General features: G+C 39.3%; 1 protein-coding gene across 5 annotated transcripts in view; it reads right to left on the bottom strand.

Annotated features, from left to right (window-relative positions):
* Positions 1-5542: 5542 nt before the first annotated feature.
* Positions 5543-17685, bottom strand: part of ASCC3 (activating signal cointegrator 1 complex subunit 3) — a 284668-nt gene continuing 272525 nt past the window's right edge. For all 5 annotated transcript variants that reach the window (XM_082307043.1, XM_082307044.1, XM_082307045.1 and 2 more), the window contains 5 exons: positions 14956-15107; positions 14294-14444; positions 8307-8513; positions 6167-6342; positions 5543-6068 (listed from right to left, as the gene is read on the bottom strand). In XM_082307043.1, coding sequence (XP_082163169.1) covers positions 5921-6068; positions 6167-6342; positions 8307-8513; positions 14294-14444; positions 14956-15107 — 834 coding nt within the window. In that variant the 3' untranslated portion in view covers positions 5543-5920. The remainder of the gene's footprint in view (positions 6069-6166; positions 6343-8306; positions 8514-14293; positions 14445-14955; positions 15108-17685) is intronic.

Here is a 17685-nt window from a genome sequence, read left to right as displayed (position 1 = left end):
AGCATGATTTTTCAAAAATGCCCAATTCACCTCTGCTGTCATTACAATTAGTGGGAATCTCATTATTGGGAATGATAATATTCAGCACAGAACATGTTTCATTCTTTATTCCATTGGTTTTCTAGCACATGAAGAATACTTCTAGCCAGCGTCTTTATTTACTTTCCTTCCCTCCCATGTTCTTATTTCTATTCTAAAATCTAGATGTAGACACCCCCCCACCCCCAAATGGTCACTTATGATAATTTTAATGAGCTCTCCATCTTGTCCTCTCACCTGTGTGACCTTTGTCATTGTGCAATGGTATGTCACCAGTTCTGCGGTGTATGGATCTTCTGCAAGGAGAGATACAAGCCTTCTATTTTGGGTGCACGTTTTTATTGAGAGTTTTGGTAGGATGAGACTAAGCGGAAGGAAAGAAGCAGCAGTGAAGCCTAATGCATAGGCTTGGTGAAGATGTTACATTCTTTATTTCTGAGGAGAGATTTGAGCAGAGAAAGTGGTTGTGATTTTGTAGGAACAGAGATGCAGAAGAAAGGCTTACTGACTTGGAGAGTGCCGGATTCAAATCACATTGATGCAGTATGGAGCTCATTAGAAGATCTGAGTATGAGACATATTGTAAACATATTTAATTGCAGGATGGCGTAATCACTGTGGAGAATCCTTTTCTGTAGAGCTTGTTTTTTCTGTCTAGATTGAATCCTCTGTAGGAATTATTTACACAGAGACTTATTTAGTACAAGCAGCACAATTGCTTTCCATAGAAGTTCCTTTAATATAGAAGTTTCCTTCACATACTTCATGCAAGCAGCTTAATCTCTCACTGCTACCAGCGTGTGACATCAATAAGAACTTGGTTAGTTCATTCCTGAGCTTTTGTGAATCACTTCAGCAAAATGTGCTTCAAAATTTCTGCAGATGCAAGTCCTAGCACAGCCTGCTGAAGCGCAGTGCGCTCTGAGAAGACATGCCGCTTAACAAGATAGGTTTTTAAAAAGACAGGTGGGAATCAAACATAGCTGATGATAGAATAGGCATAGCGTGTCAGTAGAAAAGGAGTGACCATTGTCTGCAGCAGCCCCGCTCACCTTTTTGTAGCTCACATGTCTGTCTGGGCATCCTATGGCATCCGAACCTTTTTTCAGAAAACACTTCTTCTCATGAAGCGGGAGAATTCTCCCTTCTCATAAAATAGCTTGCACTGTACTATGGAAGAGAGCATTTTGAACACATTGTTCTTCTGACTTACAAAATAGCATGGGCTTGATTAGCTAATTAATCTTGAGTATGTAGATATAAAACCCACGATACTAGCACATCTTCATGGGGACAGCAGAAGTGACACAGGACCTATGGAAGACGTGCTGTCTTCCTGCGTGGCCACTGAAATATCCTTGGTGATCTTAAAGTGCATTAGACGCAGTTAAGCAACTGAATTGCTTATCATCTATGACTAAACAAGTAATAAGGGCTCAATTTGGTTACCGGAGCGTAGATACCTAGTGCTATTTCAGATGCCTTAGGCTACTTGAGGCATCTACAGAGAGTGACAGATACAACAGCATTGCATTTCACATCTGATAGCCCTCTGCAGTTGGCATACGTTCTTCTGGAGCTGAATGTAGAGGCCAGGTGAGATAGATACTGCATATTAAATGGCACTAGATATCTGCATATAAGCAACTAAATCAAGGCCAAAGGGGTGCAATTTAGCTGGAAGAAAGGATACCTAAAACTAAAAAAAAAAAAGAAAAAAAAGTTTATATAAAAATCACTTACACAAATTTACCATTTCATATGAGGTGTAAAGCACACTTGGATGTGTGGATTTGGTGAATGGAGTCAAATCCAGTTGGCGACCAGTCACAAGTGGTGTTCCCCAGGATTCAGTACTGGGGCTGGTCCTGTTCAACATCTTCATTGATGATCTGGATGAGGGGATCGAGTGCAGCCTCAGTAACTTTGCAGATGACATCAAGTTGGGCGGGAGTGTTGATCTGCTGGAGGGTAGGAAGGCCCTGCAGAGGGACCTGGAAAGGCTGGCTCCATGGGCCATGGGCAACAAGGCTCAGTGCTGGGTCCTGCACTTGGGTCACAACAACCCCGTGCAAGGCTACAGGCTTGGGGAGGAGTGGCTGGAAAGCTGCCCGGAGGAAAAGGATCTGGGGGTGTTGGTTGACAGCCACCTGAACATGAGCCAGCAGTGTGCTCAGGTGGCCAAGAAGGCCATTAGCATCCGGGCTTGTACCAGGAATAGTGTGGCCAGCAGGACTAGGGAGGTGATCGTGCCCCTGTACTTGGCACTGGTGAGGCCACACCTTGAGTACTGTGTTCAGTTTTGGGCCCCTCACTCCAAGAAGGACATCGAGGTGCTGGAGTGTGTCCAAAGAAGGGCAACAAAGTTGGTGGAGGGTCTAGAGCACAAGTCTTCTGAGGAGCAGCTGAGGGAGCTGGGGTTGTTTAGTCTGGAGAAGAGGAGGCTGAGGGGAGACCTTATTGCTCTCTACAGCTACCTGAAAGGAGGTTGTAGTGAGGTGGGGGTCGGTCTCTTCTCCCAGGTAACAAGGGATAGGATGAGAGGAAATGGCCTCAAGTTGTGCCAGGGGAGGTTTAGATTGGATATTAGGAAAAATTTCATCACGGAGAGAGTGGTTAGGCATTGGAACAGGCTGCCCAGGGAAGTGGTGCAATCACAGTCCCTAGAAGTGTTCAAAAAACGAGTGGATGTGGTGCTTAGGGACATGGTTTAGAGGTGGACCAGGCAGTTAGGCTAACAGGTTGGACTCGATGAGCTCAGAGGTCCTTTCCAACCTTAACAATTCTATGATTCTATGATAAGTTCTGGAAGAAGTATCATACCTGAGCAGGCAGGCACTAACTGCAGCTGCTCCAAGAAGGGGAAAAATAAAAAAGGAAAAGAAAAAAAAAACCTGCTTGCGAACTGGAATGAGAATCTTAACATTAAAAATTTCTGCATGTGCTGTCAATTTGCTCATTTATCCATAACGATGATAATCACATCACCAAAGTATTTATCTCTATTTTTTTCTTAAATTCTGTGTTTGATTTTCGTACTTTTGTTAGACAGCTACTCTCACTTTCCACCATTAGATATCACTGGATTGAACATATTGATTGTTCCTTGTAAGCAGCTGTTTCAAATGCATCAGAATTCCTTCTTTTGGATTTTCCAGATAAATACTGATTCTAATCAAATTGCTTAAATTCATTCTATATTACTTCCGACTTTGTCTTCATGAATCCTATACTTGTTAAAAAAAAAAAAGTTTCAAATCTGTTATTTAGAAATTTCACCAAACTATTTCTAAAAAAAATAACATGCTAGGAAATGAAATACAGTATTTCCAAACAAAAGTACAAATGGTACAAATGACATTACAGAAACTCTTTAATCGATTAATACAGAATACTGAAGCTATTGTCTGCTACTCTGCAGTTAGACTATTTTGTGATGTGCATTTACAAACCAACAAGAGCTAGCGTCACTATGTTGGTATGTTGTTTGACTATGGCGTAGCTTTTTTTTCCTAATTAATTAAAATTGTTGTGGGACAATACATTGCTTCAGCCAAGAATTTTCCCAAAGAAAGGACTTAATTTCTGTGAAAATTTACTTGCAGATTAGAGAAAACAATTCTCTTGAAAATGGGTGTAGGACTAAGTAAATGTGTGTATAACCAAACTTTTGCCTACCAATTTGAAAAAAAATCTGTTTGCTGTGTGACACACCACCATATGATGTTGGATATGGTCTAAATGGCAAAGGCGGCAGTTGTGTCATCTAGCAGGCTGTAAATATAGTGACAACTTTTTCTATTATTGTCCCATTTTCTTAGGCAATAAAGGCAACCTATAATAATGAAATATAAATTTTTTAACACCATCAGATGAGGTGAAGATCTCTGAAAACAACTACAGAATTGATTATTTTAAAAACTTTTCTCACCATTTCGAAGTGCGAGATACATATGAAATAAATTAAATGTTTAACTGCTGAACCTTTGAAACCAGCCAGCCTTCTCTTTGCTGCAACGTAGTGTTGCCAGCAGGTCGAGGGAGGTGATCAGCACTGCCGAGGCCACACCTGGAGTACTGTGTCCTGTTCTGGGCTCCCCAGTACAAAAAAGAGGCGCAGACATACTGGATCGAGTCCAGCGAAGGGATGGTGAAGGGACTGGAGCATCCCTCGCATGAGGAAAGGCTGAGAGCCGGGACTGTTCAGCCTGGAGAAGGGAAGGCTCCAGGGAGGATCTCGTCAACGTGTATCAATACCTGAATGGAAGGTGTTAACAAGGACGGAGCCAGGCTCTTTTCAGTGGTGCCCGGTGACAGGACCAGAGGCAAATGGGCACAAACTGAAACACAGGAGGTTCCCTCTGAACATCAGGAAACACTTTTTTACTGTAAGGTTGACCAAACACTGGCACAGATTGCCCAGGGAGGTTGTGGAGTTTCCATCCTTGGAGATATTCAAAACCGATCTGCACATGGTCCAGGGCAACCAGCTCTAAGTGGCCCCGCTTGAGGAGAGGGTTTAGACCAGGTGACCTCCAGAGGTCCCGTCCAGCCTCAGCCATTCTGTGATTCTGTGTGGGTGCAGCACCATCAGTGTAATTTTTTTTTGGGGGGGAAGCTTCCAGGCAACAGCTCTGCTGTATTCTTTCATCTGGTGAAACACAATGGAAATGACAGCAAAATGATCCCTTGGAGAGGTAGTGCTTATCAGCTGAATGAAAAGCTGAACAAATTCAAATATTAATATTCAGTTTAAGGTCTAGTCTATCTGAATGAAGATGCGTGATGTTTTTGCAGTGTGTTGCCTCCAAGTACTTGCTCAGCATCTTGAGTCCCCTTAAGGTTGAGAAGAGGACTGACCTCAGGATGTGTGGATTGAGGTAAGCAGCCTCATCACGGTATTGTGCAGAAGCTCCTACCTTCGCCCTTCAGATTTATGTCTTGCAGACGGAAGTGCCTCCATGGTGCTATCACCGAGTTAGGCATCTCTTAGACAGTACCTGTTGTTTGGCAGAACTCTTCCTTGCTCATCAAGCTGTCTGTTGTAAGCCCCGTTTTTGGAGCCTCACTTTCCCTTATTTACAGAATGTAGTTGCCCACTTCAGCGCTGAACCCTAGACAAGGATACCTGATTTCATACACCTTAGTCCTTCAAAATTCACGGTGTATATATATATATGTATGCACGTACATGTAAAGGGTAAACTTGATCTATATAAATTGCATCATTGCTATACTGGAAATAATAGACTATTTGGCATGCCTTTATAACAAGATTTACTGCATATATAATTAATATAAATTTGTGAAATTTTTCCTTTAGATTATCACCTTCAAAATATAGTATGTGTAAGAGGAGGATTTTGTTACTATGTATCTCATATTTTACACTAAAAAAATCCAATGCAAAACATTCTTATGGACTTATTTTTATTAAACATGAAATATAACACATCCACCGATATTTTCACCAGTTCTTAGATCAAATTTTGTATTTTTCCCTATAAATTAAAAAAAATGACTATTTAAACTACATTAATACATAGGCTACAGAACACTATCCAAAACGAAGACTATAGCCCTAAATTTGCACAAGTTACAATATCTTTTAGCCTTTTATTTTGATGTGTCAAAATTCCATTAACAATATGACTTCTGAAAGAAGAAAGATGAAACAAGGAAAGACAAATCTTCTTAAAGGAGTAAGGCCACTGTGGCTAACTCTGTGTTACCAGAGTCAATACAGTAGTCACTTTCAATTTCTTGGTTGTCTTGAGGTTTGAAGTTGGTTCCACTAAGGCAAACGCATTTTTTGGATGTCCGGAATGACCAGATGTCTTAGCTGCAAGAGCAGTTCTTTTAAAGGACTTTTCAGATCACCCTACTGGAGAGCCAGGTGACTCATAGCATCAGACACCTCCGCTGTGGCTTGTGCTGAAGTACTAGCTGGTGTAATGTTCAGGTAAATATCGTACTGTTGGTCCATGCCAAGGTAACTGTCACTCATGAGATACAATGTGTAGATACACCTAAAATGTAAAAACCAGAATCATTAGTTTGGAAATTGGGTCTTGACTACGTGGAAAAGATAATCATTAAGAGAACTTAATTTTTAAATTTTGCATACTTTCCAGGAGTTTCTGGCGTATAAAAAGCAACAGAAACAGTACTTCGATTTCTGACATATCCAGTTCTCTTCAGGGCGATGAGTTCTTTTTTATCAATTTCTCCCAATATCAAAAACCATCCTTCATCTTTAACTTTGGGGAATCGAGGAGCCACTGCTTTACTGTCTTGCTTTCCCTGTTGGGGAAAAAAACAGTTTAGTAAAACCAGAAATCACCTTTTCAAAATGCCATTCTTCCTTGAATGAAAAACATCTCAAAACCACGTTGTCATGAATTTTTACATAAGATGATAATTTAGCCAGACTAAAATATTTTTGTTATTTCTTTCCAGATGAAAGTTTTCTTTTTTAAAAAAAGAAAATCACAGTCCACAGAGAAAAACAGAGAGTAAGAGATACTAGTCCACTTATTTTGTAAGCTATTAAAACTTGAATGGAAATACCGTTCCCTTTTTGTAATTTCATCTAATGTATTCCAAATGCTATTCTCTGCAGAAGGGTTAATTGTAAACCTTGTGTCTTTAAATAATGCCAAACAATATTGTTCAAGATTAATATAAAGACAAAACCAGCACTTGAAGTCTTTATTTGAGGTTGATATAGCAAAAGGAAAGATTATGTCAGTGATTCTTTAAGACAGTGACTTTACTGCTGAAAGCTGCAGATGTAATGATGCACACTCAATCAGCATTCATTTCGTGTTCTGTAGATGGAAAGGTTTTACTGAAGATTTACACAGACGAAAAAGCACCGCCATGGCAATGAAGCTTCAGAAACAGTTTGATCCAGCTGTTTCTTACAAAAGAGGGATCAAATTCTAGGAGAGGTTTATAAAACAGTGATCACTTCATGAAATGCTCCTGCTCCCTTCTTTTCCATGGCTTCTGGTTAGGAAAAGTCTCTGTCAGTAACTGGCAGAGCAAATAGAACGACTTATGGAGGAGCTTTGACCCTTTTTTCTTCCTACAAATGGGACAGTCTCCCTTGAAGCTATGGTGAGCCTGCTGTAGTCAGGACAAGAAGTCTTTTGGGAAAGAAAATTTGCAAATATAATTCTTTAACTCATGTAAGTTAACTTTAGGATTTAAAACAGAACATACGTATCTCTGTTATTATTTTTATGAAAATGAAGTTGTCTTAAGAGTTTCAGAACTAACATCTAAAACTGTTCTCTGCTTATATCTTGAACTCTTCTTCGTACCTTAAAAAAAATGCGGGTAATTATCGTTCTTAGTTGTTTGAAATGCTAGAGAAATTCATTAGCAAAATTATAATCATGGTGGTCCATATGCCACTAATGGTATGCAAATGACAAAAAAAATGCATGTGTAAGTAAGCGATGGCTGCAGTGCCTGATTTGAATGCAGGGGGCACGGTCTTAACTCTTCCAAGAGCCGAGAAACAGGTACAGCGAGTTACTGCTGCTAGGGGCAGCGCCGGTGGAAACCTGTGCAGCTGCTGCTGTTTCTGGCTTGGCACAGGAAGACTTGTGAGGGCCCGGTGGGGTGAGCAGCCCAAGAGGAGATGGGATGTGCTTTAACTGGGCAAAGGGCTGGGACTGAAATAGGGGCGTGGAAAAGAAGTGTCTCTAGAAGTTGTTCTAGGAGCTGTTCAAAAAAGCTTCACATGTGAAATATGAGGACAATATCCTCAGTGAAGGCCTGAGGATGTGTGATGAGTAGAAACATAGGTATGAGTCTGGTATGCAGTTTGGAGGTATGTGGGAATATAATAGGGAAGCTTATAAACTGGCTTGGGGAAGCAGGATATGCAAAAGTACGAGTGGTAGGAGTCTGGGGTGGGTGAGTACTTAAATACTGCCTGTGAAGTTATCTTCTCTACTGTCACTGCCTGTAGTACCCAAGCATATGAACTTTATGAGTTTCTGGTTTGTAAAAAATGAGAGATTTTTTTCGTTGACTTGAATTGGTCTAGGATTTTACCTTAAGAGTCTATTTACTATCCTATTGCAACCTGAAAAAAACATTTGCTTCATTACTAACACAGAAAAGGCTTTGAAAGTGCTTACAATTTACTTAAACCATAAAAAAAACTGTTATGCTGTATAAAGCATTATTGATAATGTAAATGGATTATTGGAAACTTGTGCACTTGGGAAGGAAATGATAAATTCATCTACCTGATACCCCATCTGGGTTCTCTGCAGATGGATTTGGAGCACATACTCTCGATCAGCATGTAATTTGATCCATCTTTTGTCGTCTCGCGTGTCTGTTGTCGAAGAGGGAACAGGCACTTCGGTCTGTGGCTGAACTGGGTCATCCCAACAGCCCTTAATGCTCAGGCTGACGTTCAGAATTGGCAAACGGGACAAGAAATTCCAAGCCTGTAGAAAAAACAGATCCCTGTGGATTACAAGACAATCTATACAATTCAGACCATTGTCACTGTAACAATAACAATTCAATGTGCAGTCTACCTATTTATTCTATATTAGTAATATTTTATTATGCATTAGAATATCATATATAATCGTAAGACTCTCAATCATAAGCAAAAATACTTTTCATTAACCTCTTACTCTGCTTTCTTCTAAGCAAATAAGACAAATGTGAAACTCCTCAAGCATGTTATACATGCCTCACTAAGATTACTGATGTCTGAACACAGGAAAAATTCCTTACCGCTCCCAATTAAAGTATTTTTTCCCTATAAGCCACTTAAAAACTAGTATAATTAAGTTTTAAGTTAAAGTTCCTTAGCATAATCCATAAAGAACAAGTCGCTGCAGTGCTAATTAGCAATGGGCAAACCTCAGAGAGTTCAGAGGATCAGTTCAGATAATTAACCAAAAGTTCAACTGCATATCCAAAGTTATCCCTAGGTTTTTTTTTTAAAGGTTTTCTTGCATTGATTCTTCATGAATCCTCCTTCTTACAGTCCTCCTGAGGAATCTGAAGTCTCTGTGGTTTCTCACGAACTGCAACAGGCCCTCAGCTTTCTCTCATCCTTGTACAGAGAACTGTTGTTAGAGGCATACAATTTGTGTAGCTGAACATGACACTCTCTTCAGCCTTATAGAGGCATCCTGAAAATGCAGCCCTGTGTCTCTCTCATTTTGGTCTCCATCAGCCAAGGAAAAGCAGCTCTGAGAAGCTGTGACAAAAATGGAGGGGAGTAATGCAGGCGTTCATTTAGTAAAAAGAAAATCAGCCTGTTCACTCGATGATATTTGTTAGGAAGAAGAAATGGAAAAATGGGCTGTGGAATGGAGGCAGTGATTTGTGGCCTCACTATGGCTGAAAAAGATAGATGGGGCTGGCACTGGAAGAAAAACAAATAAAAAACCAAGAACCACCCTCTGCCCTGCCCTCCTTCCCCACAACAAAATAGGAATCAGCTCTTCACCCGTGTTTTCAAACCACACACAGGAAAAGCTAGAGGGTGGGAAGGAGAAGAAGGAAAAAAGAATATTGATCTTGGTAAAGAGTCAGCAGATGTCAAAATGGGAACTTGTGGGAATGAAGAGGGTAGCCATAGTCGCATGGGCAATGCTGGCATGGAACAGAAATGTTTCATCTGGAAAAAGACTAAAGTATATTTTATTTTTCATGTATTGGTTTGACCATCTTGTGTTTCAACAAAATCTATTTTCATTTAGATTGTGCTTGATGTGTCTCTGATTACTTTTTCTGTGCTGGAAGGCACAGAGCCCTAATAAAAGCTCAGTTTGCTTTTTGGAGACATCATTGCCATGATTCGTACTGACAGTAACGGTATATGTTAATGCAGAATTAGGGATACAGCAGCCAGGGTGAGCAGATCTACGATGGCACTGCTGTAGGAAAAGGTGTTGCCGTCCCTCCCTCCCTCCAACGCCCTCCTCGCCAGCGAGCTGTCCCCCCTCCATCCCCGATACGCTGGCACTACCACGCTGTGACTGCGCAGCTAGATGGATCAGCTTGCTAATCATTTTGGTGACAGCATGAACTTAGATCAGCTTAAAGCTGATTGTGGAAGCATATTCCCTAATCCTGTGAGGACTCTGAATAAGCATGAACCTTCGGTGCCACTGAAAGAAGTGGTCCAGCCTCCTCCCCTGCTGGCACAAGTATTCATGTAGCCACTTGGCTACAGGCCATTTTGACTGTCAGCGAGAGGGTTGGTGTGATCCCTCCTCCCCTCGTCCCCAGATGCTCGTTCCCACCTCCTCGCCCGAACCAGCCACAGCGCCTGTGCAGCTGTGCAGCCAGCTAGGTCAGGAGAGGTGAAAATGGCACGGGGAGGGCAGGACTGCCCATTTCGGCTGCAGCGCAGACTTATGTTGGATTAAAATGGCTGCATTACCAGAGCCTGGCTGAACTAAATGAGAAAACTGATTTAGGCTAAAACTAATCTCTCTCTCTCTCTCCCCCTCTTCTGTGTGCTGCATGAACAGCTGTGTCTGTTCAATGGAGAAGGTGGGGAGGGCCAGCTGTGAGCACTCAGGAACCGCAGTGTAAAAGCAGGGGACACCGATGAATTGCACCGATGTTCTTAATAGTGCCTTAGCTAAGAAAGGACAGGAAAATTATAACAGAAAATAAACAGCTAGAATGTTAAGGGAAAAGATATCCCTCTTTGTCCCAACTCTGAAGGGGGGGGGGGGGGGCGGAAGGCAGCACCTTGAAGAAGCAGAAAAAACACCACAGACATTCTTAATTCATTAGTTGTTGCCAGGATTTTGCTACACTTAACACACAAGACACTGCTAAAATCACCTCCAGCAGATCACACTGGATGAGGCAACTTGAGCAGCAACACCTTAACTGGCAAGTGGTTTTCTGTTTAATGTAAAGGTTTTTAAGACGAAGCTTACTGTAGGAACTGTACAGACCTACTGCGTCAGGCTCTCCGTGCACCAAAGCAGTGTACTGCTGCCGTCTTCAGTAGAGGCACCCTAATATGTACCAACCCGGTGATCACCCCTTTGGTTATACTTTAGATATCACTTACCTGGAAAACTTTTATGTGTACTATCTCAGAGGACAGGACCTGTTACAATTATGTTAGAACAAAGTTTAATTTCAGCAGAGATCATAACGTGTTAACTCCATTAGTGGCGTGACCTGTCGCTCTGTTGAAGACTATGAATTGATCTGGTTTGTACCGTACAACCCCAACATATTCTATTTGTCAAAGGCTGTCATGTCCTCATGTAGCTTTTACAGTGCAAACAAAACAAAGTGACTCTGAGTAACATTCTAATTAGATAAGAAAGTAGTTGTAATATGTCATTCTCCAGGCCCTGTGTATTTGAAAATTAAAGGCAAAGTTAGTACTGCTTGATCATCAATACAACATGGACAGCAGGCTGCCTTTTTATCATCCATACGATGTAGAGAAAATGAAGAAATGCTTTTCTTACTGAGGAAAAAAGTCAGGTAGTAGCAGCTGAAAATGAAAACGAAGATTACAGGAACACAGATACTTCCAGAGTAAAAGCAGCTAATACTACGGCAGGGATAATATTTTTTCCAATCTTGAGGTTTCTTTTTTCTCTTTCAATAATATAAATATCGGTTTAGTATTATTTTAAAAGGTGTCTAATGCCTAAGTGACGTAGAAACTGAAAAAGATTTGTTAAAGAAATATGATTCAGAAAGAATCTCTGAAACAAACATGGACTTAGGTCAAAGATCAGAGTTACAGTCTAAATAGTTTTTGAATGTAAAAGCTTTTAAAGCCCCACTGACTTTCAATGAGGTTTAAGATTATAACTAACTTTTGGAAAATTACACTCAGGCTCCCACGTCACTTAGGTATTTCTTGACAATTTTACTGGTTTTTGCTGTATGGGATGACACAAGCACATATTATCTCCTTTTAAATGTATCAACGTGCCAACGTGTGCATGTACATATATACTATACATCTATTTACCTACCAAACCCATAGATTCAAATAATAATCACATGAGAAATTCTTCATGAACCTTTGATAACATCATTAGCATTTTTGCCAATAATCTGTCTCCCCAGGACTTAGCCTAATATTCCAAATCCATGAGCAGCTTCAAGAGCTGCTATTTAAAAATTAATTACCAATCTGCTTAAAAGACATTTTCTTCTTTCCAAATGTGAAATTTCTTCCTTTTCCTGCCTGCCTCAAATTTATGTAAAGCTCAAGCTGTTTTTACCAGTTTCATGCTAGTAACAGATTTAAGATATAGGTTCAATATACTGTGAGTGAGAAGTAAAAGGTTTGTTAGGAAAAGAATGTTTTTGGCAATTTAGTGGTGTACTTATCACGTTATTTGGCTTTGTTCAGGTCTGGTGCCAGAATGTTAGGCTTAAGCTCTGTAATCTTATATTCTTTCATTACAGAAAATGTATCATAAAGATGCATTTATTGAAGAATTTTTCTCTTGGTTGGCCCCTGTCTAAGTGTGCATTGAAGGACTTTACATATGAAGGCACTCAACAGGCCGTCTCAATATGAATTTTAGTTCTCTACAAGGTATTACAATAGTTTTTTTTTCTGAAAAAAAAAAGCTGCAAAGAATATAAAATGCTGGTATAAATGTTTCACATTTGCAATGACCTGCAAAATACAGTCATGGCTTTGCTATACCCAATACGGCCATTCCCAGCTCACGGGAATGAAACTTTCTCCTTATTTGAAGCTAAGGCATTATGTTTTTCCCTCTTAGATGCATCTGTATTTACAAACATAGACATATAGAGGCACAGAGTCATTCACAGTGTGAACGTACACACCACATACACACAAGCTATTTTTGAAGAAACTGCTAAGACATTTCAATACCAGCCAAACATATTTATCTGAGGATTAATCTTCATCTATTGAATCAGACGAGAACACTGCCATGCATACAATTATTTAATTAGCAGCCAAATCCTCTGCCAGTCAGCAGCCGTTCCAGGCATACTGATGGGGCAGTAGATGCAAATCTCACAGTAGTACTGCTTTTTCTCATTACTACTGCAATTAGCACTTAAATTGATGCTTTAAACATACTAATTTCTGGAATAATTCAGGATTTGTATGTTACCTGGGATCGCCTCACTGCAGAGACGACACCAGATTGCTACGCAAATTGAAGCACTTTTGAGCCAAATAACCATCATCATATCAGACAGAGCCAATTTGCATTTGCTTTTAAAGATAACAGAATGGCAATTTATGCAAATAAATTAAGTAAGTTTACTTCTGAGTTCTCCCTGAACTAATTATAACAATGTTCTAATTTTTTATCACATCTGAAAGTTAGACTGAAATCAATGTGTATTACGTTAGAAATCTGTTGTTAAAGGAAGCCTTGCTTTGATGTCAATACATTTTCTTAATTCAAAATTTTGATGTTAATTTAGTTACAAATGCAGATGTCTGTTACAGACATTTAAGTACTTTTCGTCTTGTTTGCATACCAGTAAAAGGTTTAGCTGAAGCTGAACAGTCAAACACAGGACATATTGCTGTCCTTTTAAATATTCAAATAAAAAACACTTGAAGTATAGCTTTTGAAGTCTTCATCTTTCATACATTTATTTGAAATCAATAAGCTTAGCATGTGACGAATACTATGGCATATAGCTGTCCTTTGCTGGAAATGGCTTGAAAACCAAATTGAAAATAAGACTCCAGCAGCCTCAACATTTTGAGATAGTATTTTTTTCTCCCCCCTGTGAAGTGTGACAATTTCATCTGCTTTTTCTGTTTCAAATAGAAAATGAGTGCTGGGTCTCTTACTAAGGGTATTGTCAGAAAAAAATGGCATTTGACAGACCACTTCAGAAACCAGCTACGATGACATTTGCAATGCATGTATTCCTAGTGCATAGCTGGCTATGAAAAGGTGGATAACACTCAGCAGATTGAATGACCTAGAGAAGCATCTTTAGAGCAAAGAGATGTGGTAATATCAGCCATAAACCAGACTCTGTTACTGGTTAGCAGGGAATAAGTGAAAATAATATTAAGAAAACAGGCAGAGAAGAAACCCTGTAAAGCTAGCAGTACCTTGAAATTAGAGTAATGCATGTGTAGCACTTTATACAGAACATCACATGATATTTGCTGAAAGGAAGCTAAGAAAGTATTTCTTTTCCCAACCACTCTTCCTTTCCAATCACATCGATAATGACCACGGACAGAAAGTATTACCTGTGAAATGTGTGCTGTTTGCAATTCGCTGTCCACAATGGAAGCAAAAACATTCTCTCTTCCTTCGCAGGCAGCCATTAGTTCGGGAAGACACTCGATAGGTCCTTGGTAACCTCCATGCACACCCTTCCTTTTGCCTTGGCTCCACTTCCTGATACAGACAGCAAAACATATGCCCAGGGAGGGAGAGCAAACATTTGTTTTCAGTTGTTTTGCTGGTAAAACTTGATACTGGTTTCTGTTATTAAATGCTGGTCATTTATTTTTGGGTAGCATTAGTTACTGCATCGCCTAGGCATCTACAGAGCTTAGCAGTATCTATGATATTAAGATGGATACTAATGTATTTTTATAATGGATTTAAAAAAAGAGATAATTAATGTACAGCATTAGATTTGTTAGGACTTGGAACCTTTCCAGTGATCTCTTGTTAATTTGTCTGGAATCATGGTTCTCAAAATAATCTGTGGGGGTTAATTAATCAATGAATATTGAAAACAGAAACAGAAACTCCATTTGGGAAAGCATCCCTGTGAAAGAATGAGTTCTGCTTCTGGTGCCTTAATGAACGTTCTCGGGTACAACAATGACATTCAAGCACAATCAGCAGTCAGAGGTGGAATGAAATTGCAAACCTGCAAATGGTTAGAAGAATTACATACCGAAAAAGGTAAAGGTGTTGTAGCTCTATGTTGGGCAAAGTAAGCAGGGAAGAGTCATGTATCCATCTACCCTGAACCACCATCTGCACCAGATTGGTTATATTCAGAGCAGTCACCAGCCAGCCATGATGTGCTGCAACATCCAGCATTGCCTAATCAAAGGAGACATATATAAAAAAAAAGAGAATGCAAGTATAATTGTGTACCTGGTTCATACAAGTAAAGCATTTACTTAATGTTTAACATACAGGAATTTCTAGGCCTTCAACATAGGAATTTCCTTCAACCTCTACTGCTGGCAGTAGGCACCTTTTGAATGAACCTTGAAAAAAGATGGATTAAATCCTGCATCATCATCATCATCAACTCTTACCCTTGAAAATGTAATTTACACCATGTTTTTGGGGGTGAGAGCAGAAGGTGGGATCTTTTCCTTACAAATAACCTCTCTTTTACATAATCCAACTCAGAATGAAAGGCGTAAATCTCAAAGTTTACTCTAAAGGAAGAAGTTACAATTAACTGCAGTATTGGTTTATATTTTGACATGAGAGCTTTGCCAGAATTGCATATTTATTCAAAAATCCTTGAACTATTTAAGAACAACAACAACAACAACATATTTACATTTGTTCAAAAATTAATACTAAAGCCACTTACTGGTAGCAGTTATTATTCCCATTTTAACCGAAGGACTCTTGAATTGGACTAGATAAAACCCCTAAAATTTAGCTTAATAAGCATTTTTGAGGTTTTGTTCAACACTGACACCTAACCTGAAATCTTGAAGAAAGATTACAAAATAGCTAATAGTTTACCTACGGTAAAGAGCAGTCAGAAATAACATGGATTTCACCCTTTGCATTGTAAACAGCTGATTGTCTTGAGGATGAGGGATGCTTGGCTGTCTCTCTTTTGGCATCTCTATCCTGAATCTGAAAACCTTTCCCAAAGTACATAAAAACCCCAAGCAAACAAAAAAACCCTATGCAGTTACGCATCACACTTTAAAGTGTTAATGATCATCTTGCCTTCCATGAGTTTCTGTTCCATTTCCCCCTACTATGTTTCAGACAATACAAGTAAAAGGTATGCTATAAGTATCACTAGCATAAAGATCTAAATCTGCAAAATTCATTATGGATTGTGCATTGCACGTGGCCCTATCAACATGAAAAAATTGTTATGCTTGCTTCTTTCCTGACTGGACTTAAATTCTGTTTGGCTAGTCTGAAAGAGAATTTAAGAGTTCTTCCAAAGGAGAAAGGATCAAAAATGAGTTTTTGGTTTCAACATAATTTTTTTTAATAGTAAATGCAGTTATTTTAACATATACTTTTCACCCCGTCTAGAGTACATGAAAACAGTTATTACTATTCATAGAAGCATTTCAGCTGGTGAAGAAAATGATGCTATAATATGATAGTTGTCTTGCTTATTTTGTTGCTTAATACCATTACAATCACAATAAAGTGTGGGTCTTCATATTACAACACTCTAATTCAATAGAAAGTCATGTATTTAAAAGTGGTTTGCCATGTAGGAAATTTGGAGTTTGATTAAAATACTAGAAAATGTTTTTTAAGAGAGCAAGAAAAGAGTCTGGTATATTGAACAGTTTCAACACTTCTTTAAATACCATCTTCTTGATATTAGGAGAGCTGTAGTTTGATTTTAGGACCAGGCTTAAGATGTTTCCATGTGGTTTTGTTTTAAAGACAAACGGTATTGTTTGATACTTCCTTAGACAGCAGATACCTGCATCATTTTAACTTATTTTCCAGCCACTAGTGTAATGAGGAGAAGCTGTCTATGTAAGTCTTTACATTTAATCAAATGTTTTACAGACAAACAAAAGGCAGCATTTACTTAAGGCAAACTAAACAGTGAAATCTTCTTTAAACAAAGGAGTTGTTTACACACGCAGAGCTATTTCAATTAAATGAAACTGATTCTGGAGAAATACTGAGTTTAAAGACACAAGTTAGTTTCAGTCCCGGCCAGTCACACAGTTTATTTTAGCAGTTTACAATGCAATTTCAACAGGTTTTATTCCAGATCAGGGCGATAAGATCAGTGACACTTAGAAAAATATTTGAAGTGTTACCCTGTATTACACAAATGTTGTCTCATTTCTCATGAATTGTGGAAAAAGATCTAGATTTAACACTTAACTCGTTGGTTTTGAAGGAAGAGCCATAGGACCCTGAAACACCCTAATAGCATTCCCAGTGACCCTAGAAATAGTACCTCACAGCACAACATTAGTGGTTTTTTTCTGTTTTTTTCTGTCTTTTAACTTGGCTTGCCAAGGTGATTTCCATTCTTTTTACCCAACAGAAAATAAAAGTATGTTAGAAGTCACGTTCGAAAGAGGCAGCTTCACGGCCTGTAGATTTATGTGTTGGTTCACGTGATTTTTAGTCAGGTAGAGAAGGAATTGTTCTCAGCATGTATCAGAGTGAAGTCCATCTTTTAAATGTACAGGGCGAGTTGCTCTTTACCCGCTTCCACATTTTAAAGTATATTGAAGCCTACACATGGTACAGTCCGTGTCTCTGGGCATGTTGCTCAGACAGCATGGTATCTCTCTCCTATTCTCCACTGCCTGATTCTTGTTCTTTCCTTTCTGCTATTCTGACATAGCCTGAAACATCATGTTCCTCAATGACGAGACTGCTGTATATACGTGAAGAACAATGGATGCATAGATATCTTGTCTTTTCCATG

The sequence above is a fragment of the Platalea leucorodia genome (assembly GCF_965183815.1).
Source record: "Platalea leucorodia genome assembly, chromosome: 3".
In the NCBI taxonomy this organism is placed as follows: domain Eukaryota; kingdom Metazoa; phylum Chordata; class Aves; order Pelecaniformes; family Threskiornithidae; genus Platalea; species Platalea leucorodia.
Note: the sequence above shows the minus strand (reverse complement) of the source record. Positions and strands in the feature narration are given on the sequence as shown.